Source organism: Gopherus evgoodei, chromosome 2, assembly GCF_007399415.2.
Source record: "Gopherus evgoodei ecotype Sinaloan lineage chromosome 2, rGopEvg1_v1.p, whole genome shotgun sequence".
Lineage (NCBI taxonomy): Eukaryota > Metazoa > Chordata > Testudines > Testudinidae > Gopherus > Gopherus evgoodei.
Genome location: NC_044323.1, coordinates 8,937,061 through 8,963,671, shown reverse-complemented (window position 1 = coordinate 8,963,671; position 26,611 = coordinate 8,937,061). Strand labels below are relative to the sequence as shown.

The following is a 26,611-nucleotide window of genomic DNA, read 5'->3' as shown; positions in this document are numbered from 1 at the left end:
ATCAGCCTGTTGCACGTCTCTGAAACAGACTCTTTTTCTAATTACATGAACCAAATGTGTGTCAACTTGGTATTCTGGCCATCCACTCCTTGCAATGACTAGCCGTGGTTGGTTTGGAATCTCTAAGTCTTCTTTGTGAGCTGCTTCCGCCATCTGTAGAGTTTGCTTTGTTGATTGTTCTTTCTGAGGAACAAACTGTAGCTGTCAACAGTTTCTGTTGAACTCTCCACTGTTGGTGTCGATTGCATATGATCTGGGTGCTGAATTCTTTTTCTTTATGGCAGCTGGAGTTGTCTCTCCTTTTCCTCCATCCAGTTTGACACAAAAGTGGTCACGAGGTTCTAGACACAGCAGTTGTCCAACTGAGTGACGTTGTTTGTAAAAGCGTTCATAAGCTCTTTTAACCTTTTAATCCAACTTGGCTATTCTCTTCCTGTCTGGCCACTTTGGAGACAGATTCCTCTCCCAAGTTAGAACAGCCGGTCTGGGGTTCCGTCCGCCGGCCCCTACCAGCCGGGGTCCTGGCTGCCGGCCCCGCTCAGCCCGCTGCCAATCTGGGGTTCCGTCCACTGGCCCCAGTAAATGTAAAATGTATTACTGACACACAAAACCTTAAATTACAGTAAATAAATGAAGACTTGGCACACACTTCTCAAAGGTTGCTGACCCCTGTGCTTGACTATATCCAGTAGCTGCTACTGATGTTGATCTGTAAGTCAAGTATCAGAGGGGTAGCCGTGTTAGTCTGGATCTGTAAAAGCAGCAAAGAATCCTGTGGCACCTTATAGACTAACAGACGTTTTGGAGCATGAGTTTTTGTGGGTGAATACCCACTTCGTCAGATGCATGTAGGGGAAATTTCCAGGGGCAGGTATATATATGCAGGCAATGTAAGTCAGAAGAGCTTTGGGATTTTCTTGGCTGGCTGTACAGCTCTCTCAGCTGCTCCATTCATTTGTGGGTAATGTGGGCTGCTAATAATATGGTTAAAACCATATTTAGTTCAAAATGGCTTAAATTCTGCTGCAGTGAATTATGGTCCATTGCCCGTTCCTAGTTGTTCTGGAATACTGAAGTGAGCAAAAGTGCACTTCATTTTTCTCCATAACATTGCAACATGTCTTTCAAGAACATTATTTCTAATAACTGGAAAAATAGTCCACAATGACCAGGCAATGATATCCTCTGAATGCACATAAATCTCCAGCTAGTTTCTTCCAAAGGCTCTCTTTTAGAGATGTTGTTATTAAAGGTTCTTTCTGTTGTGTTGGGCTGCTAGTTCTGCAATGTTCACATGCAGCAACTTCATTGTTTATGTGCTTTCTGATGCCCTGCCCTGTATGTGTCCACAGCATTCACATCAGCTACCCTTGCGCTCATGGGTAGCTGAGTACAATGCTGAGCTCCATGACAGAGTGCCTGCTACTACTAGGTTGTCCAAGGAACATATCTAGCAATTGAGCTAAATCCCATAAACGTTAGCAATAGATGTTGGCATTTCAGTGGTGCTTGGTCCAGGTCTTTTCAGTTGATGAGGGTTATAAGCGGTTTATGGTTTGTTATCCAGGTAAATGAATCCAGTCCACACAGATATCTGTAAAAGTTCTCACATGCCCATACACTTACCAGGCCCTCCTTTTCAATCTGTGCATATCGATTTTCCGCTTCTGTAAGCCTGTGAGAGCAAAATGCAGCGGGCTTCCACTCAGAGCCAGGTTGTAGCAACAATGCACCACCTACGCCATAACTGCTTGTATCTGCACTGACCATTGTGGGTTGGTTCACATCCTCATACTTGAGAACTGGAGTCTTTGAGATAATTTCTTTTACCTTATCAAAGGCAATTTCTTGGTTTGGCCCTCATAGGCAAGATGTGTTGGACATTAACAGTTCAGACAGTGGTTTGTTGCGATGAAAAGCCTTGTAGGTATCGACCAAGGTAATTTACCATTCCCAGTATACATCTTGGTGCATGCCATTCTCAAATTGCTTTTACTTTCTCAGGTCTAGGACTGATTCCATCTTTCTTTATTGTCTGTCCCCAAAACTGGATTTGGGGTACATAGAAAAAATGCACTTTTCCTTGTTTAGCTTCAGTTCAGACTGACTGATTAGATTTAAGACTTTTTTGAGGGTTTTGTAGTATTCTTTCACCAAAGATCCATCTATCAGAATATTGGCCATGAAAACTACAGCTCAATTTGTGTTCATTCACAGTTCTGCCCTCTGTCTTTGGAAAATTTCAGGTGCACTATTAATCCAAAAAGGTGGTCTTCATAAGTAGAATCTCCCAAAAGGTGTGATAAATGTAGTTAGTTTAGCACTTTCTTTGGCTAAAGGAATTTGGCAGAATCCACTCGAGGCATCCAGCTTAGAGAATACTGTATATCCTTTCACTTTGGGGAGAAAGTCATCCAATGTTGGAAGGATATATTTTTCTCTCACAACTGCTTCATTAAATCTTCTAAGATCCACACAGATTCATATTTTTCCATTTTTCTTTATAAGTAGTACCATTGAGGCACACCGTACTGCTGTCTCAGAGATTTTCTTGATTATGCCAATATACTCTATTCTCTTTAACTCAGTTTCCACATTTTGAAATAATGGGTTAAGATTCCTGTGAGGTGTATGTTTATGTCTTAGCATAGTCTCTTAATGTTATTTGTACTAGATCTCCTTTCAAAAGTCCAATATCAATAAATATTACATTGAGTTCCTCCACCTTTCTCACTAGGCCCATCAGGGCTGCCACGCTGCAGCTGAGAAGGCTTTTGTTCTGCGGTCCTTTGATCACACACACTCTGCATGCATAGCTTTTTTCTTTCAGAGTTGTTTTTGTGGTGAACTAGCTTATGCAATTCAAAATCCCTCCGGGTGGTCTGTCAGGTGACATCAGCTTTGGTCAGTGTTGAAGGTGATTGTAAGTCCCTTCTGAGATAACTGTGATGCTAGCTCCTAAAGCAATTTTAAAGCTAATAGTCTTGCCATGGATATACAATTTCATTCTCCAGGCAGGCTTTTTATCATCAAAAGTGATAGATTCCAGAAACAATGCCCTCTTGATTATCTGTAATATGAGTGAACTCCCTGACTGATTTGGTTCAGCAAACAGCTCCAAAATGTCCATATTTAATGCCTTTAGTACCCTGTGCACCTCTGGCTACATATGCATCATCTCCCAGGATATGACTTATTTCACAACTTGTATATGTAGGCTTGGGAGTTCTGTCTCCTTGCCTCTGGGGACTTATGATATTACTTTTTAACACTCAAGTGTCTGTGTACAGTTTCTAACCTAGTTTCAGATTTTTAATGTTCATCAGGAAAGCGTATACTTTTAAATTTTTATTTGTTATTGTAAAGCCTGTTTGTAAATGATGGAAATTTTGTATTGTCCCCTGGAATATAAAATTTTGTTTACCCTTTACAAATGATATATGTGAGAAATGTATTTACAAATTTTTGTTTGGTTGAGGGTGTTTTTCCATGCTGGGTAATTCAATGAGGCAAAACTTTGCCAGACTTGAGGTGTAACAGAGGCCTTACTCTCCACTGCAGAATGATAGTTATTTAATTATGGAAAAGAAATAATTCAGCCATTTTCCTATTCTTGGCCTCTCTAGGGTGCAATGTATAGATTCAATGTAAAAACATGCTTACATTATTGTTAAAAGACTGGCATAATATTGCTTTAAATAACTTTATTTCAAATTTCATATTATTTAATTTTAATCCTATGATTAAAAAATTTTTTCCCTGAAGATACTGCACAAGACATCTCTCTTAGAATAAAAGGAGGATAGGGTATGACAGTGACAGAGTTCTTTATTTCTCTCTTTCATGCAGTTACAAAGCCATAACTTTCTTTATGGTAAAACTCCTTTATAAAGTAGGAGAATATTATCTTAACCCTCCAAATCTTCACACTTTAGAAATGATATCCCACAAACTGATGTTAAAAGGAGTTAAATTAAGTAGCATTTTATTAATTTAGATGGAATCTGGTGTTAATATAACCCTGTCGGTGTCCAACATTAAACAGTTTTAAACAAAAGTTGGGGTTTGGTATAGAGGCCCCAGCATGCTTTGTACCATAGCAGACACACTAGTAAACATCCTTTAAGCTTTTTATTAAAGATACAGAAAATAAAGGAAAACAGTTAAAGCATTTGACATATAAAATAGTGAATAATATTTTCATTTTAACAACATCCCCTGTTCTCTTTCCCTTTAGCTGGAGAGAGCTTTTAGAAGGAAAAAGCCCTTGTTTGACAGTCTTTTACATGGCCTTAAAGATGGTAATAACTGTATTTTTGGGGGAAAAGAGAAAAAGTTAGTTGATATCAGAGGCATCATGTGCATGAGGAGGGCACGATTTTCTGCTTGGCTTCTACTGAGCATGCTCCCATGAACTGAGCATGCTTAGTAACATCTGCTGAAGCCACTGTCCTCACTCTGCCTCTCTGCTATGGGCAGGTATGGGTCATCTCTGGTTGAGATGGGCTGAAGCTGTCATTGCTGTTCTTCATGTCCGACCACCTTTCCTAAAAGACAAAACAAGACAAACACACACAAGAGGGGGAGAGGAAAGAACAGCAAAACAGAAAATGCCGCTTCTGTGTCTGGTGTTGCTTTTCCCTTGCAACCTCCCTGATGGAGAAACATGGGCAGAGCACCTGGTCTGATCAGCCATTCCAAGATCGAGCAAACTTGTACCAGCATGGGCTGGTTGGGGCATTGCTTTACTCACCTCTTTCTGGTCACAGACTTACGGCAGTGTTGCAAAAGATACAATCTTGACTTGACCAGCTAAGCCAGACTCTGATTAGCCAGAAGGAAAATGAAGAGGGATAGGAGAAATGGAGAAGGAAAAACATACACTGGGGAGAGGGATGGGAGGAGACAGACAAAGTCTCCCATCCCAGGTGGTGTTTGGGATTCAGCCAGAGCTGATGGAGGTGGTGGTGTATTCGGAGTCCCTCTCTCTGGACCAGTCAGGTCAGTACATACTTTAGGATTAGGATGAAGAAGGTCCAGGGAACCTCACAAGCTGTATCTCTTCCTAGAACTGCTCTCATGTATTCTTCTGCAGCAGGAATGTAAGTCCTTCCTACCCACCAGGAATGTTGCCCCTGCCCATTCTGAAGCTCCTCATTAGCAAGCTACCTACTACTGCTCCTTTCTGTTTTGTCATGGAATTAATGCATTCATATTATTATTTATCTGAATTACTGTAGTGCCTAGGAGCCCTAGTCATGGACCAGGACCCCTTTGCGCTAGGTGCTGTACAAACAGGGGCGGCTCCAGGCACTAGCGCAGCAAGCATGTGCCTGGGGAGACAAGCTGCAGGGGGTGGCCTGCCGGTCACTGTGAGGGCAGCAGTCAGGCAGCCTTTGGCAGAACGCCTGTGGGAGGTCTGCCGGTCTCGCGGCCAGGAGCGGCGCCAGGGTTTCTGACGCCCTAGGTGGACAGCCATTTCGCCGCCCCCTGCGGGTCCGGTGGACCTACCGCAGTCATGCTGGTGGACGGTCTGCTGCTGGAAAGGCTCCGGTGGAGCTGCCGCAGTCATTTCGGTGGACGGTGTGCTGGTCTAAAGGCTTGGGCGAACTGTCTGCCGGCATGACTGCGGTAGGTCCACCTGACCCGTGTGCCGTCTCCCCGGCAAAATAGCTCCCCTCTCAAAATTCTGGTGCCCTAGGCCATTGCCTAGGTTGCCTAAATGGTAGTGCCGGCTCTGCCCGTGGCTTTGGTGGCAATTTGGTGGCAGGACCGGCAGATCACCGGCAGAACCACCACCAAATCCATGTGACCAGCGGACCACCCGCAGGCATGCCACCGAATGCCGCCTGACTGCGGTGCTTGGGGCAACAAAAAACACAGAGCCGCCCCTGTGTACAAATACAGAACAAAATGATAATCTCTGCCCTTGTGGGCTTACGATCTAATGTATGGCCTTGATTAGCAATAAAAACAAGCATTTCTTGCAGGCTTGGTAAGAAGAAACTGTACAGTGAATGGCTGGTCTGATCCGTATCCCTCCTATCACATTGCCTGTCCGGTGAACGATGAGATTCCAGTTGAGGAAGTAAGTATATCTGAACCAATACCATTCAGAAATATGCTGACACTAGTCATAAACCTTTCTATTTTAGAAGTTGGAGATGGAAACTTGGTTGAAGCAGCGACATTCTCACTCAGTATAAAATGCCATTGTATTTTTACTCTTTCCACTTGCTCTGTGAAATTAATGCCATTTATTATACAGATTAAGAAAGCAGCCATTTAGACACCTAATAGATCTAGAGAGCTGTGTCAGAAAAATATAGGGCCAGATCTCCTGGTGTTGTGAATTCGTGTAACTCTGTTGAACGATATGGACATACACCAGCTGAAGATCTGGTCCAAAAATGGGATTAATACTTCAGTTATACTCAATCAGTCAGAGCTGTCGGTAGCATTGCTGCAATAATAAGGCAAACGTCCTTTTTTCACCAGAATTTCAGACTCAAGACAAATTGAATCAGTTTAACAGAAGATGCTGCGGTTTTGCTCCTCTTCTAGTTTAAAGAACACAAATCATTTAAAGAAAAAATAAGCAGCCATAACAAAGCAAAAGGAAATCTGGGCTTAAGAAAAATACCATGCCCAGATTCTGGTCTCTATTACATAGATGTAAATCCACTGACTTCAACAGAGTTATTCTGGATTTAATTTAGATTAGTATTTGGCACATTTTGTCAGTTTGATTCCCAAAACCATTGTCATTTTAATCTTGTCTGCACAACAGTTTTTTCCCATTTTAACTACACCTTGTGCTTACATATAAATGTGCTTCTGCTGGTATAGCTATTTTTGTACAGGAAGGGGAATAAGTGATATTGGTATAAGGCACCTTAATAACAGTATCATTGCATCCATCCTAGGGCGGGTCTGGCAGAAGTCCCGTAGTGTAGATAGTTACACCAGGAAAGCTACACTCTGACTAGTATAGCTTGTTTCACTCAGGGGAGGTGGTTTTTCAACTCCAGCATAAATCACATTTTTGCTGATATAAGCTGCATCCAAACTAGAAGTGCTTTGCTGATACAGCCTGCCAGTATTCCCAGACTGGTAAAGCTCTCATGGAATAGACATACGCTAGGGTTGTACTGGTATCTCCATATCAGGAAAAAAATCAGAACCCTGCCTGATATAAGTGTACTGGTTCAAAACCTGTGGGTCGCCCTGGCTTTGTTGCTGATTCTTCTCTGTTACTCAGGTGTAAATTCAATCAGAAGTCTCTCCATTCGGGTAAAACTGGTAGAAAACAGGAGAGAATCAGACCCTTGCTGTTTGAACGAATGAAAACAAGATTCTGTTTTACTTATTGTAGTTAATTTCACCTGTCAGAGAGAGCTTAGTCAATAATCCATTTCATATGGGTTGGATGGATTTTTGTTGTCATCTTCACTTTATTTCTTCGCTGTTTGTCAGCATGCTTTTTAACTTGGAACTTGCTTTCCAGCTGACTGATCTGTAATGCAGAAATGCAACTCTTGAAATGTTCTTTTCCTTTCTTGTATTTATTTCTTGCACTTCTAGTGCAAAAACAAACAAAACATGAGCCTGCTGTTTTCGTTGGCAATTGCCCAGTTTTTTCACCTAGGTTCACTCTTTGGCCTGCTTGTTTATCCACTTGGGAATTGGATTATTGCCTTATATGGACTTTCATTACTATCCGATTTGCAAGGAATGGCTGCCAGTTGGGATGACCCTACCTCAGCTTTGAAACACTTGCTCATGAGATGGGTTCTCATTGATTCACCAGGTGGACTTGCTGCTGAGGATCCCATGTTTGAGTTTTAGCTGGATAAACACACTCTGTAAGAACTGCTGCCAGGGCTTTGCTAACTGGTTAAGTGCAATCTAGTGTTTCACCACAAGGTGGCAGACACAATATGTACCCTACTATGAGCAAAGGAGCTGCCGCTCCCTATTGCTTCAATACTGCTCAGCATTTCTGAATGTTGAACTATAATTATTTCTTAAATTTTATTGGGAGAGAGACACTAGAGATTCTAACCAGCTTTCCTTTCCAACATGGAGCTGTGCTCCTGCAAAGACTGGCCAGGGTGACAACATCTATACAATAAAATTAAAATGGGACCAAGACAGATACTTCCAGACTTAGGAAAAGTTTGGATTCAGATACAAACTCTGCAGCTTGGGTCCACATCTACTTTTATTTGCTGCTTCCTCTAGAGATGGATGAAGTTAGTTTGTCCAAATTCCTAGTCACTCAAATACGATGTCTGAAAAAAGCTGGATTTTAACTCAAGCACTATTAGCTTTTTCTTGTATATGGGAAAAGTTTAGTTTGGGGATAGAGGAAGAAAATATCCAGTAGACAAACAGAGTGGAAACAGGAACAAAGCACGAACAGTGAAATACAGATAGGGCAAGGTTGAAAAAAAGAAGTAAAGAGAGAGAGAGAATAATCATGAAAAAATTGATGTTTGCAGTGTTGTAGACACGTCAGTCCCAGGATATGAGGAAGATAAGGTATTGAATCACCTTCTGTTGGTCAGAGAGACAAGCTTTTGAGCTATACAGAACTCTTCTTCAGATACTTAGGTGTAAAGGTACTCAGAGTGTCATAGCTAAATACAATGTGGAAGAGATTGTTTAGCATAAGTAGTTTACACATATTCTAATCTAAGGGATCAGTCCAGGTGAACTGGCCCATTTACAGTTCTCCAGTCATAGGACAAAATGATACACTGTGCTGTGTATATCATACATTAGGCAGCCATTAGTGCCAGCCTAGCTTTTGATGAATTACCTCTATCTCTAATACAAGGCTCTAGTCTTCCTGCAATTTAGGAAAATCTGATGTTAAATCCACATCCCATTGAAGTCAATGGGACTTCTTCCAACTACTTCAGTGGGGCCAGGATGTCATCCAGGGGGGTTAAAAATTGAATCGTTCTTGTAAAACAAATGTCGGTTTAAAGTGTAGCAGACAAAGCTTTGTGAACTCAAATTACTGCCATTCGGAATCCCCTAAAAATATAGTTTGAGAGGCTCACAAAACCTTGCACATCATGAGATTCATCCTTCCCTCCTTGTTACCCATCTCCCTGGACCTTCTACCATTGATTACCTTGAACTTCTGCCATAATTATCAGAACATTTTATCGAAGCAAGAAGATTTTGGTTTAGTAAATGAGTGAGTGGTGACTAATAGGAAGGTTTAATGTAGACCAGTCATGGTATAACAATATATTCACAAAGAGAGTCAGGGTGAAATTTTGTCAAGAAACCCAAACTGGGCCAAACTTGCCTGGTTTCAGAGATCATTATAAGCCTGAAAGCCAGCGCAGTTTCGTAGAAAGACTTGCAAAATTCCCAGAACCTTGTGAGTTAACTTGGACCCAATTTCAAGCCATTCTAGGCCCTCTGGTGGCTTTCCAGCAAAACCATGCAGAGTTTACTGATCTTCAAGGTTTAGATATGAAGCCCAGTGAAAGGATAAAGGATCCCAGTGGAGTTTTCCTTTGAGATCACACAAACCCTCAAAAAGTGAAAGTCAAGGGTGTGAACTGAGGCCACAGAAAAGGTTCTGATGCCCAACAAAGCAAACCCACCAGATTCTGTGTAGCTTCTTTTCCTTCTATTTTCATTAAAACTTGTGACTTGTTCATTCTCTTCTCTATAGCAGTCCTATTTTTCTACTGTAAAGATCATCTACACTGTGGGTTACAGCATTTCCATCTCCTCCCTCGCCCTGGCTGTGACTGTTCTTATTGCATTCAGGTATGTTTCTGAACATTTACCCTGGGCCCGCAAAAGTAAACAGAATAAACAGCTATCGAGTTAATGCAACATGCTGGAAGCTACGGGCCAACAGATTTACAGACTGATAACTGGCAGAAATATCTGCTATTTCACAATGCATTTTGCATTTCCATTCAGTTGCAACACTCTTCACACTAGAAGCGAACATTATGATTAGACCTGAGTGATCTGGTGTGGATTAGACTTTAATGCAGCCTGGTTTTCATGGTTGCTGAGCAGGGCTGCCTGGTGGAGGGCAAGTGGGGCAATTTGCCCCAGGCCCCGGGCCTCGCAGGGGCCCCCATGAGAATATAGTATTCTATAGTATTGCAACTTTTTTTTATAGAAGGGTCCCCCGAAATTGCTTTACCTCAGGCCCCCTGAATCCTCTGGGCAGTTCTGTTGCTGAGCATTCCCAACTCCTTCTGAAGACACTGAGCTGCAGCTGCATATTACCTCTGCAAATCAGTCTCTAAATATAATCACTGTCCCATTTGCTGAGAAAGCTATCTAGATACTCATGGGTCTCTGTGCACCACTCCCTGTTGCTTAGGAGCTGTGCGAGCACAATCAGTGTCACATCAGGTAGATTATTTCACAAATTCAGAGTCCATTCAGCCATTGAGTTCAATGTGAGCAGAGGTAGGCCACATCGGAGCACTTTTAACATCCCCACCCTAAGGAAACCCATACATGTGAAAGATGAGTTACCCATCTCCCACCACTTCATTTTGCTGGCCTTCCTTCTTTTCCTCCAGGAGACTCCGCTGTCCCAGAAATTATATCCACATCCAGCTCTTTCTCACCTTCATCTTGAAAACTATTGCCATTTTCATTAAGGATGCGGTCCTCTTCCAGAAGGACGATATTGACCATTGCAGCTTCTCTACAGTAAGCATTTGAAAAGGAGATTATGGTGGCATTTGATATCTTTGTATATCATTAATGTACTGGTTAATACCTTGCCACTGCTTGTGCTTGTATGTGATATTGTGGTACCCATATTATCTGTATAATACGCAATAATGAAATTTTGCCTTCCCTGCTCCTTAGACTGAATGCAAGATATCCGTGGCTTTCTGTCACTATTTTATGATGACTAATTTCATGTGGCTGCTGGTAGAGGCGCTTTACCTGAACTGTCTGCTCTTATCATCCTTTCCTCATGGAAGACGCTATTTTTGGTGGCTTGTTCTGTTTGGATGGGGTAAGTGAGGGCTGAGATGGGACTAGAAAAGAGCAGATTATGTTTCAGGGCCTGATCCCGTCACCCAGTGGGATCAATGGAAACATCCTGATGCCAAAGTAAATGCCCATATACTATCAAATGGATGAACCTCAAAGGGTTCTATGGTTTGGATGATTGTATGAAACCTGTAGAATTTGGAGACTGTATGAGGACACTGGGGATGCACCATCTCTTGGCCTGAATACAGCACTAGGAGCCAGGAACCCCTGATATTTAATTCTGGCTCTGCCAGTATCTACCTGTGTGGCCTTGAGCAAGTCACACTAATCTCAGAGTGGTAGCCATGTTAGTCTGTATCAGCAAAAAGATAGTCTCTAAGGTGCCACAAGTACTCCTCGTTCTTTTCACATTAATCTGCATGCATTGATTTCTCTATCAGTGAAATATGGATAATAAAACGAATCTCTGTCTAATCTGTACCAGGCCCATCAGCATTACCTTACAGGAGCAGTATGATAATTTACTGAGTGATATTTGTAAAGTGTTTAGAGGGATTATTGAAATGGCTAAATACCACTCCTCATCACTTTGCCATGCCAAAACCACCACTCCTTACCTAAAACTGGAGGTGGAAGTTGCAACCTGATTTTAGGGATTGCAGCTGAGACAACTAGTCACCTGATCAAAGATTTCTCATACCAGTTCACAGAGACAGGTCCATCCTGGAGTTATTGTATTGTTTTCATATTCACTTATCCATCCTGCGCAAACTTTAACTGGTCAATGCTGTAGTGCATTGGGAGATTTCCCATTATATTTATGCAGCTCACCATAAACTCATTAGGTTAAAATGCAATTCCTGTTAGACATAATGGTCATTGCATGGGGCATTTTCTGTGGTCAGTAAATATGTCTCATGCTATCCCGGTTGGGTTGCAATAGACAGGATGGAAACTGAATTTGGAATAATTAATGAAATCAGAAAAAAAAACCCAATGTGTATTAAATTGTTTCTACAGGTTTCCCAACATTTTTCACTGTAGTGTGGATATTAGCAAAGCTATATTTTGAAGATACCGCGTAAGTTGAAGTTTCATACAGTGTTGCATTTTTGGTGTTATGATTGGTCCCAGTCCTTCAATTTTCTCTGTGCCAATGTGAAGCCCTATTGAAATCAATGTCTTGCATCTTTACATCCATTTTGCATAAGTGTGAATGGTTTCATAAGTGCATGACAGTGGAGGATCTGGCCCTTAACCCTTCCTTTTAAAAAAATGATGAGCACAAAAAAATAAATTAAATGGAAAATATATGTGGGTGAAATCCTTCCCCCATTGAAGTCCATGGGAGTTTTGCTGCTGAGTTCATTGTACTTTGTATTTTTTTTCCCGGTCTGGTAAAAGGATTAAGGGATTTATTTCAAATGGTCCAAAACAAATGTACCTCTTGCATTGAGACTATGAAAACATTGAGGCTAAAGGAAGAATATTTTAAGAAGTGACTGAAAATATGTTTGCAATGGGAGTGGAGTTACAGCTTTCACTATATCACTTGCTTTTGCAAACATTATAATCAGAAACTTGAAGTGCTATGCTTCAGGGAAATCAAGGGATTCAGATGAAGTAATGATAACTATGGAGCAGAGCTACAGTGGTGTTGGATATCATCAGAAGCCTGAGATACTTACATAGCCTTATAAAGTGAAGCTATTAGTTATAGCGATCAGGGTCACCAATGTGATCAGAGGTTGGCTGCGTGTGAGTTCATTCAGTGTGCTGACCCAGCTCTGAGCAGATAGCGGAGCTAGCAGACCTTAATTAAACTGCCCAATCAATCCACAGACTTGGTTTTTAGCGAAGGTGCCCAACCAGGTTTATTGTAGATGAAGCACAGTACTAGCACCCAGCAGACTTTACAGGGATACTAAGACATGTATGCCCCGACAATGGATGCTGCTTAGTTAGCAGCGGGACTCTCCAGTGCTCCGTAGGCTGGCCAAAAATAGTCCCTTTAAAATACACCTTTTATACCCCAATACAAACAAGTTAGTTATTGCCCCCTAATGTTGTAAGTTATTACCCATCCTTTTGTACATGTTGGTTCAATTAAAACACTTTTATTACGTACTGTCATTTTGACCTTATTTTTTAGGAGGGGTTAGTGTGTTCCTGTTATTTTTGGGGAATGTTTTTGTACCATCCTTAATATCAGAATGTTGGGGTGGTGTTTAATATTGAAATGTGTTTGCATAAGTGCACATAACCAGCACTTCTTTAAAATGTGTATTTCTGGAATATCAACCCTGCTCTTGCCAAATTCTGTGAGTAGGGTTTGCCTCTTACTCACAAGCTGACTTTGCTTCATATCAGCAAAGGTTTAACCACTACTTTAGTTCAGGCCTCAGGCCTCATACCAGACCTCTAACACAAGGGCTTCTGTCTCAGACTTTCTTCCTGCTACAAAGACAATGTCCCATAGTTCAAAAAGAGATTTTCCAAACAGCAATGATGTTTTTGATTTGGCTTTCAGCAACAGCCCTTATAACCTGCTGTCATTCCTATTTTCAACCATGAAGCAATAGATTTCTGGCTATCACTTGCTACTTAAGGGTCAGTGGTAATTTTGTCATTTTGGTATGAGTAGGATAATATTTATGGAACCAAGACTCTACAAAGCCAAGTTGCAGGGATTTGGATGGCTCCATTCCATCTTAAAATGAGGTAATAGGTCTACTCATAATTCTGTCGACCCTAATGTGTGGTTTCTCCATGTAACCATATTCCAATGACCATGTATATCTATGTTAATTTAAGTTCTACTTTTCCAGATGCTGGGATATTAACCAGGGCTCGCCTTACTGGTGGCTAATCAAAGGACCTATCATCATTTCTGTTGGGGTATGTGTGATGTTTCTCATTTTGGAAACGTGAATGGACAACAAAGTGATTATGGGGGTGGGAAATGGCTTAAAGCTTGAATACTAATACCTGACCTACTGCTTCTGAGTAAAAGCAGAAACTGTAGCATTAATCCACTAAAGAGATTATCCCATTGCGCTAAAAATGAGTGCTGCTGAATCTCAGAGAAAACACTTCTCCCTAAGTTTTCAAAGACTTGTCATTCCCACTGAAGTGACTGGGAGTAGCTCGGTGGCTCACACTCCCTGAAGCACTTTGAAAATGCAAGGTTTGAACTTGGAGTCCAGATCTAGCAAAGCATTTAAGGACACATTTAAGAGAAGCACAGGGATAGATCTACTGAGTTTTGTTTCCAGTCTAAGCTGACAATAGAAATAATGGCCCTGGATCTGTGCATTTACTGGAGATTCATAATTGATTAGGGTTAATGGGTCAGAATGCACAATTATTCACAACTGGTCATTAATCCCTAGGAAATATATAAAATAAACAGTTAATGTGTATAGTGCACCAGACTGCAATTAAAGCCACTGCATTTGTGTGACTTAATCGGACGGCAGCATTAGCTGCGTCTAAATAAGGGTTGTTGCAGGACAGAGTGGTACGAATGCGGAATCCAAAAATGACAGATCGTTATCTGCTTTATTCTGCCGTGAGGCAGTTTTAAAATGCTCTACATCTCCATGGTTTTTGCCTCATTGCATTTGACTGACATTCCTGACTAGGTGTGAATGCCATACAGGCAAGCAAGGAATGTGTTTGTGTGCAAATTGTCTAATTAACTCATTATAGGTGGCTAAAATGAAATTGCAATGTCTGGGGAGAGATGGGCATCATTAGACCAAAACAGCCATTCGCCATCACCTGAAAGACTGATGGATGCACATAATATACATGGCGTGCAAGGACAAATTCCCTGCTAGTATAAAGTGGTCCAGCAATGTTGGTTTGAATGATGCTGTGACAAATTACACCAGCAGACAATTTGACTGGTCAGCTCTAAAGGTATCAGCCATTGTTCTGTGCAACAACTATAATTGTCTCAAACCAGAAAAATTAAGAGTGCTGCAAACTATAAAGAAATGATCGATAGTTGGGGATTGGTCCTGCTTTGAGCAGGGCGTTGGACTAGATGACCTCCTGAGGTCCCTTCCAACCCCGATAGTCTATGATTCTATGATTCTACACCAGGGACTAACAAATACAGTTGCTTAATAGAGATGGTCTTCCAAAGAAGACAGCAGAATTATATGCAATATCTTTAGGGATACTTTGCTGCTGTCTCTTTAAGAGGAAGTTTCCTGGTAAGGTTGGTTTCCTGTACAACTCCCACTGTATCTGCAGTAACAGCTAGCAATTATTTAAGTCACAATATACTTTTCACAGGAATGTTTGGTAGTAAAAAGTAACATAATCTTCTTTCTTCCAAAAAAATGGAAACAGGTCAACTTTATCCTTTTTATCAACATCATCAGAATCTTGCTGAAAAAGCTGGACCCGCGACAAATCAACTTCAATAATTCATGTCAGTACAGGTAATCCAGCATCACACACATTGTGAGCAATGCTCCTGGCCATGATATTTTCCAAATGGAGCAGCTGAGTCTGAAATTAAAGGGCATGCCCAAGATCACAGATAGAGTCATTTTCAGAGCCAGGGTTGGTACTCAGGGGCCTGGCCCCAGTTCTGTTCTCAAGATCACTAGACCAGGTATCTCTCTGAACAGCACTTTTATTCATTCTTATTCAAGCATTAAGAATACTGAATCACAGCAAAAAAAGGTTGGTTATGTGGTACCTCCACTCCAGCCAGAAGCACTAGAAATCTGTGCCCACCTTCGTTCTTATAAAAACCTGTCCCAGGAGACTTGAAAATATATATCTGGGTCCCTTTTTAACCTGTTGAGAATCGCTCATTACCAGAGAATTTTTAGTTCACCTGTCCTAATGCTCTTCAGAAGAATGAATATATTGACCTCTTCTTATTTCCTGCCCTAGACGTCTCTCAAAATCGACGCTGCTTCTCATTCCATTATTTGGGACACATTACATTGTCTTCAACTTCCTGCCCGAATACAGCAACCTGGGAGTCCGGCTATATTTAGAGCTCTGCATTGGATCTTTCCAGGTAAACCCATTGAAGTATTGCCGCAGTGCTCATGTGCCGGTAGCCTGTCTAGCCTGAACAGATAGGATCACTTCTGTGCACATTCAAGTAGGCCTGTGATCCAAACTCAGTCCTGGATGCCACTTTGTTGAAGATGGTGGAGTTGCACAGAACTTTACCCTCTTTGTTGTAGTGGCCAACCTGTGGCGGGGTGACTTAAACCTCCCTGGTTAAATCCTGCAGAAGAACATCCAGTGGCTATCAGTGTCTCACGTCTAAAAACTAAGGGGTCAATTCACTTCCCAACCCCTATACACTGCTCTGGCAGTGTATAAGCCCTTAGATGAACCACACCAGGCTAGGGCAGAATTCCCCAATGCAGGAATCAGACCTATACTGCACCCGTGGCAGACCCCAGAATAGGAAGTGTGCCAGTGGCACTGAGTGCTAGGACATTCAGGGCAGTGGGGAGGCTGCCATAAGTTACAGCAACCTCCAGGCTGCTCTGGTTTATGCTGAGGGCTGTTTTGACTCCCTGCATTAGTCCAGGATCTGGGCAGCACAAAGGTGGCTGAAAGCACCTCTCTTTGCCCCATCCCTTCCCCTGACATATGTCGCAAGCCCTGCACCAAGATGTCTAGTGGCTATACTCACTTGAAATCCAGCGTTCCACTGGTCACTAACAATCCCACAGCCTCTTCAGCTGCTGGAAATCAGCAGAGACCCATGAGCTGTGCAGATTTACACCAGCTGAGGATTGGACTCATGATGTTTACAAATTCCAGTCCAAATACTCTCATTCTTCCTGTCTAAACTCAGCCTGGGATTTCAGTCCCTACTCTGAATTTCAGTCTTTGGGGCTTTCAGTCATCATTAAATGATCTTGCAATGTAAGAAAAGATATTAAAAGGGTCAGATTCTCAGTTGGTGTAAACTGGCATAGAACAACTGACTTCAGTGGCACTGTGCAGATTTACACCAATGGAGGATTTACCCCAAAATGTTTCCTAAAACACCCTATGGCTTGATTCTGCTCTGAGCTGTTGGACACCAGGCATAACTCTAGTGGTTTCACTGGAGTTTTTGTTTAGTGTAAAACCACTGTGTGTAAGATCAGAATCAGGCCAGCTGTGTATAATATTAACGCTATGCAGTGTGCTATGGAGATAAAGCTAGTGATTTGGTATTTAGAGAAATTATAAAAAGTAAAGCTAAGCAGTGACTGGAAGCAATATGATCCAGAACAAACACAGTCTCCCAGTGGAGTCCGGGCTGCTTTGTCTGATTTATACTTGCTGAGGATCTGGCCCACAACATATTTAGAAGAGCCATAATTTTGACCACCATGTTGCAGATATAAGGCCAAATTCATTCTTGGTGGAGCTTCAGTGGACCAGATCATCAGCTAATGTAAACTGGTATAGCTTCACTGATTTCAATTGAGTGTTTACACCAGCTGAAGATATGGCTGATTAACTGTCTAACTTTACTTAATTCAGTTTAGAATATTTTACGCTCATTCCAATGTATAGGATCTATGAGTATCATCACAGACTGATGTAGCTGAAGCAGCTTTTTAAAACTGTGCTATCACTTAACTGTTTTGCTTCTTTAGGGGTTTATTGTAGCCGTTCTGTACTGTTTTCTTAATCAAGAGGTAAGAGAACTACATTCTCCTCTTCATTATTGATTTAAATGAAAGCCATATGGAGTTAATACCTAATTTCACAGTGGCAGGTGATCAAATGTCCTAGTTTAGCCCGGTTGCCTAGTAACATGGGAGTTAATGCTGCTGAATATCTCTTTAAACTATCTTCATGAGAATGAAGCCACCTAGTTGGCAGAAACATTGAGGCTATTTTGTTATAAATTTAATGGAAAATTATTACCATTTCTGTTTATTATTATTTATACTGTTATAGGCTCAGTAATGAACCAACACATGGATGTGCTGGTGATCTACAAACATAGAATTAAAAAAAGGTCCATACCCCAAGGAGCCAACAGATTTTTATTAAGTTGGAAATAATGTCAACTTTAGAGCGATTGTTTTACAAAAGGTAGATCATGCCAGACTAACTTGATGTCTTTCTTTGAGAAGACAACCAAAGACAAAGAAATACAGTAGATCTAATCTACCCAGTTTTCAGTAAAGCATTTGATACATTTCCACATTGGAAATTATACATTAAATTGGACAAGATGGGAATTAATACAAGAATCAAAATATGGATAAGGAACTGATTAAAGGGGAGACTACAATGTATCATGCAGAAAGGTGAACTGTCAGGCTGGAGTGGAGAAGCAGTCTTGGGACCAATCTTATTTAACATTTTCATTAATGATCTTGGCACAAAAAAGTGGGAGTGTGCTAATAAAATTTGCAGGTGACACAAAGTTGGGAGTTATGGCTAGTATGGAGAAGGACCAGACTATCATACAAGAAGTTTTGGATAACCTTGAAAAGTAATAGGAATTGGATGAAATTTAATAGTGCAAAGTGCAAGATCATGCAATTAGGGACTAACAAGAATTTTTGCTGTAAGCTGGGGATGCATCAATTGGAAGTGACAGAGGAGAGAGATCTGGGTGTATTGGTTAATCACAGGGTGACTCTGAGCCATCAGTGTGATGCAACCCAGGAAAAGGCTATTGCAATCCTAAAATACATCAGGTGAAGTATTTACAATAGAGCTAGGGAAGTGTCCTTACCATTGCACAAGGCAATGGTGAGATCCCATCTGGAATATTGTGCACAATTCTGGTCTCTCATGTTTAAGAAAGGGCTAATGTTGGCACAAGAACAAATGGGATATAAACTGGCCATCAACAATGTTAGAAATTTTCATCTAATTTCAAACCTAACAATCAGAGGCATGAAATTCTGGAACAGCCTTCCAAGGGGAACAGTGGGGGTAAAAGACCTAACTGGCTTCAAGACTCAGCTTGATACATTAATGGAAGACGTGGTCAGATGAGGTTGCCCACAATGACATACAGCCATCCCCAACTGCTACTAGCCAATATGTCCATCCGCTGGAGATCGGACATAAGAGGAGAGGGCTCTGAGTTATTGCAGAGAATTCTTTCCCAGGTGTCTGGCTGGCAGGTCTTGCCTCCATGCCCAGGGTCTAACTGATTTCCAGATTTGGGGTCAGGAAGGAATTTCCCCCCAGATCAGATTGACAGAGACCCTGGGGGGAGGGTTGCATTCTTCTGTAGTGTGGGATATGGGTCACTTGCAGATTTAAACTAGTGTATATGGTGGAGTCTGTAACTTGAAATCTTTGAGGACTTCAGTAACTCAGCCAGAGGCTATTGGTCTATTGCAGGAGCAGGTGGGTACAAGTTCTGTGGCCTGCCATGTGCAGGAGGTCAGACTAAGTGATAATGATGATCCCTTATGACCTTAAAGTCTATGAGTCTATGATTGTCAAATATACATAATGTCTGGTACAGGTAGCTTTCACTATGTTCTCTAACCTTGACAACATTTATTTAGTGTGATATATCTATTTCCATTCTTCATATGAAGCACTACATTTTACTGTTACTCAGACATGCATTGTAATACAAGTGTGTAATTGAATCATAGAGTACCAGGGTTGGAAGGAACTTCAGAAGGCCATCTAGTCCAACCCCTACTTAAAGTAGGACCAGTCCCCAGACAGATTTTTGCCCCAGATCCCTAAATGGCTTCCTCAAGAATAGACCTCTCATCCCTGGATTTAGCAGAGCAGCGCTCAAACCACTGAGCTATCCCTTCCCCCAATATAGGAGTGTAATACAGGTGCTAAAAGAATCTGATATTTATGTCCTGGCTTCAGTCACATGACATGAGTTAATGTTACAAAGATTATACCCTGTCACATAACAAGGGTCAAAACCAACTGAATCTACTAAGAACGGCCATACTGGGTTAGACCAATGGTCCATCTAGCCCAGTATCCTGTCTTCCGACAGTGACCAATGCCAGATGCTTCGGAGGGAATGAACAGAACAGGGCAATTATTGAGTGATGCAGCCTCTGTTGTCCAGTCTCAGCTTCTATCACTTAGATGCTTAGGACATCCAGGGCATGTGCTTGCATCTCTGATCACCTTGGCTAATAGCCTTTAATGGACCCTATCCTCCATGAATGTATCTAATTCTTTTTCAAACCCAGCTATAGTTTTGGCCTTCACAACATCTCATGGCAACTAGTTTCACAGGCTGACTATACAGCGTGTGCAGTAATACTTCATTTTGTTTGTTTAAACCTGTTGCCTGATAAGTTCATTGGGTGACTCCTGGTTCATGTGTTATTTGAAGGGATAAATAACACTTCGTCATTCACCATCTCCACACCATTCGTGATTTTATAGATCACTATCATATCAGTTTTTTTCCAGATCATTACTGATTACTACTATTAGTTATTAGTTGTATAGTTATTTAGTGCCAATAAAGATTAGACCCCAATTGTGCTATAAATATAGAGTAAAAGACAGTCACTCTCCAAAGAGCTCATAATTGAAATAGACATGACAGACATAGGGCAGGACCCTGGAGTATAATGTACAAACAAAAAGATCAGGGTGGGTGGTCAGCAAATGGCACATTAATGCCAAAATTGTTTTCCAAACATTCTTTGTGTGGGGCTTTAGCTATTGGGGGATAAGCTAAATATGGAAAAATAAAGGGAAGGATGGGGGAATAGATGGGAGGGGAGGGGTGGAGAGAAGGAAGGCATAGAGAATGGTGGATGGGAGGAGTGAAGAGATTGTTAGGGAATGGGTAGGTGAGTGCACACAGATAACCACTATAGGGAAGAAAATGACAGATAACAGCCAGATGACATCATCCAGGTCTGCCAGTCCCTGCTGCAGCATCTGCTAAGGCTGCTTCTATGTCTGCTCCTGGCTGACTGACAAGAAGCCCAGAAAGCAGTAGTGGATCCAGTCTAGAACTCTGACCTTGAATTCCTTACAACACTGGGAAAGTTTGGATCAGAGTCTAAACTTAGTGGCTTTGATACTGCTACGACATGGAGAATCCAGCACATCTCTAGGTAAGTTGCTCCAAAGGTTAATTACCCTCATTGTTAAAAAAAAATTGTGTCTCACTTCTAGGCTTAATTTATCTAGCTTCAGCTTCCAGCTATTTCATCTCATTGTTTTTTCTGCTAGATTAAACTCCACTATTAAAGAGCTCTTCCCCATGTAGGTACATGGAGACTGTGATCAAGCCACTTCTTAATCATATCTTGAATAAACAAAATAGATTGAGCTCCTTAAATCTCTCACTCTAAGCCAGCGGTGGGCAACCTGCAGCCTGTAGGTTGCATGCAGCCCATCAAGGTAATCTGATTGTGGGCCGTGAGACATTTTGCTGATGTTGACCGTCCGCAGGCATGGCTTCTTGCAGCTCCCAGTGGCTGTGGTTCGCTGTTCCTGGCCAATGGAAGCTGCGGGAAACAGCGTGGGCTGCAGGGATGTGCATGCCCCTGCTTTCTGCAGCTCCCATTGGCCAGGGATGGTGAACTGCAGTTGCAGGCGGTGAGGGGATGGTCTGTGAATGCCTGTGAATGGTCAATGTCAGCAAAATGTCTCAGAGCCCGCAATCAGATTACCCTGATGAGCCTCATTCGGCCCACAGGCCGCAGGTTGCCCGCCACTGCTGTAAGCCATATTTCCCCGATCTCAGATCATTCTCGTAGCTCTTTTCTGAACCCTTTCCAATATTTCAACATCCTTTTTGAAATGTAGGCACCAGAACAGGACACAGGATTCCAATGATGGAATCTTCCTAGCTCCTATGAGGCAGAGAAGGGTGCCTGCTCTGTGGGAGCTGAAGATGAGAAAGAGAAACAAGCAAGAGCAATTTACACACGCACACCAAGACGTGCCCCTCATCCCCAGCACAAGCTCTGAAAATTGCACAGTAGGAGCTTGTTAAGTGGCACACCCCCGTGGAAAGAGTTGTGTGTTAAGCCACTATCCTGGTCATCAGAAGCTCAGAGGAACACACCATGTTGGGAGACATAGGCAGTTATTTCACGGATAGTTTTAAAATATTTTAATTAAAATGGTCTGGCAGTAAAAGCAACTAGTTCCGCAAACATGACAGAGGAGTCAGAAGTCAAAAAAGAATGGCACGCCAGTGACTATGTACCAGCGGATATCAGTTCTCACATAAGCCTTGTCGATATTAGATTTTTAATACTAGATTTCTACCACCGACTGAGCTCCAAAAGAGGTAGTAATGGTGAGAGCGTTTGTGTTAAACCACCTTAGACTGCTGTCATTTTTAACCAGGGTTTCCCCTAGCACTGTTCTTAGTATTATGAGAGAGGCAATGAGAGCCAATAGATAGCACCCTAGGCTGGGATATTGGAGAGCTGGGTTCTGTTCCCAGCTTGGCCTGCTAGGTGACCTTGGGCAAGTCACATCACTGCTTGGTGCCTCAGTTTCCCTATCTGTAGAATGGGATTAATGATACTGACTTCCCGTAATAAGTTTCTTAAGATCTACTCATAAAAAAGCACTATGTAAGTACTAGAGATTATTTTTATTGCATGACTCACTGGTTGAAATGTCAGCAGTCCATCTATATTAGCATTCTACTGTTCCTAGCATCAGAGCTGGAGGTAGGTCTGGAAAATTTAAGGAAAATATTAGTGTAGACTAGGGTGACCAGATAGCAAGTGTGAAAAATCAGGACAGGGGGTAGGACGTAATAGGAGCCTACATATGAAAAAGACTCAAAAATCAAGCCTTTCCCTATAAAATCAGGACATCTAGCCAGTCTAGTGTAAACACAGCTATATGTGTTGTGTGCAATTCATATTATAGTATGATTGTCTGTCGCCCTCTAGTGGGTGACCTTTATAAGTCTGATACTAGCTTTGAGTTAACAGACCCGGGTCATGCAGTAGGCTTGAACTAGGTGCTCATTTTAAATGGAACAGATGTGCCTTTTATTCACTGGTTAGATACTGTACACAGAATCAAAAGCAATTGTCACACTCAAATGGGTATGCTATCAATTTATTAGAAGCAACATGAGCTAGTGGTCCAAAAATGGAACTGGGAGCCATGATGCCTGAGTTTTAATCTCATCTCTGTCCATCTAGGTGTTTATTATTATGTATTATTTCATAGCCGTTCCTGCAAGCCCTAAAGCTGGTTTCTAGCTCTTGTACAAACACTATAGATGTGGTCCCTGTCACAAAGGCTTTGAAATGTGTGGCTGACATTTTTCACACTGATCTACTGTGTGACCTAGGGCAAGTCACTTTGGCCATCTTCTCAGAGGTATTTACGCACCTAACTACCATTAAAATAAAAAATCAGAGTTAGTCACCTAAATATTTTAAAGACCTGGGCCTTTATCTCTTTGGAGCAAAGGGATAATAATATTTAACTTATCTAACTCTCTCCCTCCTAGGAATGCTGTTAATTTTTTAACTTTGTATGATGCTTAGATGGTATTATGCATGCTACAAAAGGTCTGATGCTGCAAAAGGTATTATTATGAATTAGGTTATCACTTATTGTATAACTACTGGTTGCGATGATCTGTTTTTATAGTTCCAACTGCAAGACCAAATTTTCGGTAATACTTTAATTGCATTATGAGAAGACATTTATTTTAGCAATGCAGTTACGAAAATTCAGAGCGGCTTCAAACATTTAAAAATTACATTTTCTTTTTTTCTTAAAATCAGAAAATGTTAAAAAAGTCACACATTTAAAAAAAATTCTTCAGTTTTTAAAATTAGAAATGTTGACATTTCGACATTTAAAAAAATGTTTTCTAGCTCTGTAGTTGGTTGGAAAATATGCAGAAAAATCACACTGAGGTTTTTCCCATTTTTTATTTTGAAATGTCATTAAAATTTGTCACATTTGAAAAATGTTGACTAGTTCTCATGACAAACATTCCCTAGTGGGTCTATAATGTATGTACTCGAATTGGGTACCATGACGTACCTGTCCAAGCCTCCTCTCGCCGGGCTTATTTGGCACAGAGATGAAATCAACCTAACTGTCCACTAATATCTTCTTTCCCTTTTCAGGTGCAAGCGGAAATTGGCCGAAGATGGCATGGGAAGAGCTATGGACTTATGCCAGTGTGGAGGAAGAGGACTAGGTGGACCATGCCATCTAGTTCTGGGATAAAAATGACTACCTCTGTGTGTTAGGGACAGCTGCTGGATTGGGAGCAATGGTGTTTAAGAACCCAAATGTGATCGAGGAAACTGAATTTAAATCATCTGACTGTAACTTAAAATGCCTGAGTGAATTATAGAAGACTAATCCAGTTCTGTCTAGTTCCATAGAAATTCCTCCCACCAGACCTCTACAGAAGTTACAAGCATTACAGCATCAGATCAAACACCGATTGGCTTATATAATCCTTTTCATGTATATCATATGCAGCACAGCAACACATAACAGCAACAACTTCCTCTTCTTTTATCCAGTTTCTGGACTATTTTTCATGGACTACACATTAAAGCACATCAACTGAGAGGTCACCAAAAGTATCCTAAAGTAACGCTATGGAAGTGTCAGATCTGGAATGCACTACCACCCTCTTCAAATTGTGGGAACTGGATTCAGACTGCTGGTTTTGAATCACTAGATTAGCAAACAAGTAACAGAATACCTTTTGAACCTACAGCACAATGTTATCAATCCCCTCCTAAGCAAGGAGATTCAAAGTTAAGGCAAAACCCAGCTATAGCCTGAACTCTTGATATTGTGCAAAAGCTGCTTCTCAAATTATGGTCCCTGGACCACCAGTAATGTAGAGAGTATATCTTGGTAGCCTATAGGTGAAACTTTCTGAGAATTAAGGAGTAAGAAACTGAGTGGTTGGAGGAAGATGATTCCAGAGGGTGGTGTTTTATGAAAAATTGGGCTAAGTAACTAAAATGAGCAGAAATATCGAGAAGTCCTTGTGGCACCTTAGAGACTAACATATTAATTTGGGCATGAGCTTTCATGGGCTAAAACTTATGCCCAAATAAATGTGTTAGTCTCCAATGTGCCACAAGGTCTCTTTGTTTTTGCTGATACAGACCAACACAGCTACCCCTCTGAAACAAGCCGGGAAACCAATGAAGAATGAGAATAGGATCGGCAATGTATTAATAAATTTTAACTTGAGAAGGAAAGGCAATGAGAATAATAGAAAAAAACAGGGAGTAAGAAAGTGGGAGATGTTTGAGACAGAGAAAAGGAGGAAATGAATGGGAAGAGACTAGAGAAGGTCAGGAAATTATTGTTTTTCCGTGTGAAAATTTTTGACAAAAATAAAATAAATGTTCACTTGCCAAAAATTTTATTCTTGATTTTTCAGGCTGTCAAACAAAAATGTGAATCTCTTTTGCAAATATTTCTGATTTTTTGGGAAAACCATTCTCCATCAAAAGCAAAAACAAAAAAGATTTCAATGGAAAATGTTCACCTACTTCTAGAAGAGAGTAGAGTAATGCATGACACAAGAGTTGGCTCTCCCCAATTAGTACATGCAAATAATAGCATGAATGCAGATTTCTCCACAATAGTGTCTGCTCTGAGAGGACCATATTGCCTTAAAGACTGTGGGCCAGATCCTCAAAGGTACTTAGGCTCCCAGTGGAAGCTAGGAGCTTAAATACCTTTCAGGATCTGGGCTATGTGTCTGTTCTAGTGTCCTTGAGCCCTCAAAACAGCAGGGACATAGGAATTGTGGGGCTCAGTATCAACTATAAAAGGGCCAGGTGACTCAAGTGCTCTCTTAAAGAGCTTTGGCTGGTTTTGCTCGCCATTGTCGTCATGCTCATTTAGGACTTGGGAATCAAAGTGCATTCCCTATCTTTGTCCTTTTCATTGAGCTTTCCCATATGGGTGCTGGAGTCTGGGGAGAGAGAGATTGTTATCAGTGAACTTTTCTAATAGGAACAGCGAGTTCCAGAAAGTGGGGCGGATACATTTTAGAGAAAAATGAGGTCCGAGAGGTCATTCAGCATCCAGCCAGTACCTTTGGGCATTCCGCTGGGCTTTAGCCTCAGCAGTTTAAACAACAAAAATTATGGAGTGGCCTCCCCTTTTCTTGTGTGGTAGCCCGATACAGGTAATTAAATGGGATGGGTTGATCATCCATGCACAGATCTTCCCCTTCCCTTGTGGAAGTAGGGGTCAGCCTCTTTGCCACTGGTCCCCACAACCCTTCCTGTAACCCACAGGCCGGCCTTCTGCACTAGGGATGGGGATGGAGAATGGAGATGCACAATTCCCAGCTGCAATGTGACTCCTAGGAAAATATAACACGTTGGTGCTCTGCAATATTTCTTATACAGAGCTATTGGACCTTATCTGAAAAGGACATGGCAGATTTATGACACGGCACATTAATACATGGTCTTAATGAGTCCAAGTATTTGTGTTTGTGTACCAGCCTGCATTGTGGCCTGAATCCAAAGGCAAGTGACGTCAATGGCACTTTTCCAAATGACTTCAATGGCCTTTGGCTCAAGCCTTATGCCACTAAGGTTTGGCTGTGCTAAAGCAGCCTGATAAGAATCAACATAATGAAGGCTAACACAAG

The 26,611-nt window shown here is 41.5% G+C and overlaps 1 protein-coding gene across 6 annotated transcripts in view; it reads left to right on the top strand.

Annotated features, from left to right (window-relative positions):
• GHRHR (growth hormone releasing hormone receptor) overlaps positions 1-25,045 on the top strand; it is a 53,924-nt gene extending 28,879 nt beyond the window's left edge. For 4 of the 6 annotated variants that reach the window (XM_030549966.1, XM_030549968.1, XM_030549969.1 and 1 more), the window contains 10 exons: positions 5,991-6,088; positions 9,701-9,798; positions 10,578-10,710; positions 10,873-11,026; positions 12,028-12,088; positions 13,836-13,905; positions 15,370-15,461; positions 15,925-16,054; positions 17,649-17,690; positions 24,093-25,045. In XM_030549966.1, the coding sequence (XP_030405826.1) occupies positions 5,991-6,088; positions 9,701-9,798; positions 10,578-10,710; positions 10,873-11,026; positions 12,028-12,088; positions 13,836-13,905; positions 15,370-15,461; positions 15,925-16,054; positions 17,649-17,690; positions 24,093-24,218 (1,004 nt within the window). In that variant the 3' untranslated portion in view covers positions 24,219-25,045. Of the gene's footprint in view, positions 1-5,990; positions 6,089-9,700; positions 9,799-10,577; positions 10,711-10,872; positions 11,027-12,027; positions 12,089-13,835; positions 13,906-15,369; positions 15,462-15,924; positions 16,055-17,648; positions 17,691-20,880; positions 21,084-24,092 lie in introns of all 6 variants that reach the window. The other 2 variants (XR_003998720.1, XM_030549970.1) reach the window with 2 other exon arrangements.
• Positions 25,046-26,611: the final 1,566 nt, after the last annotated feature.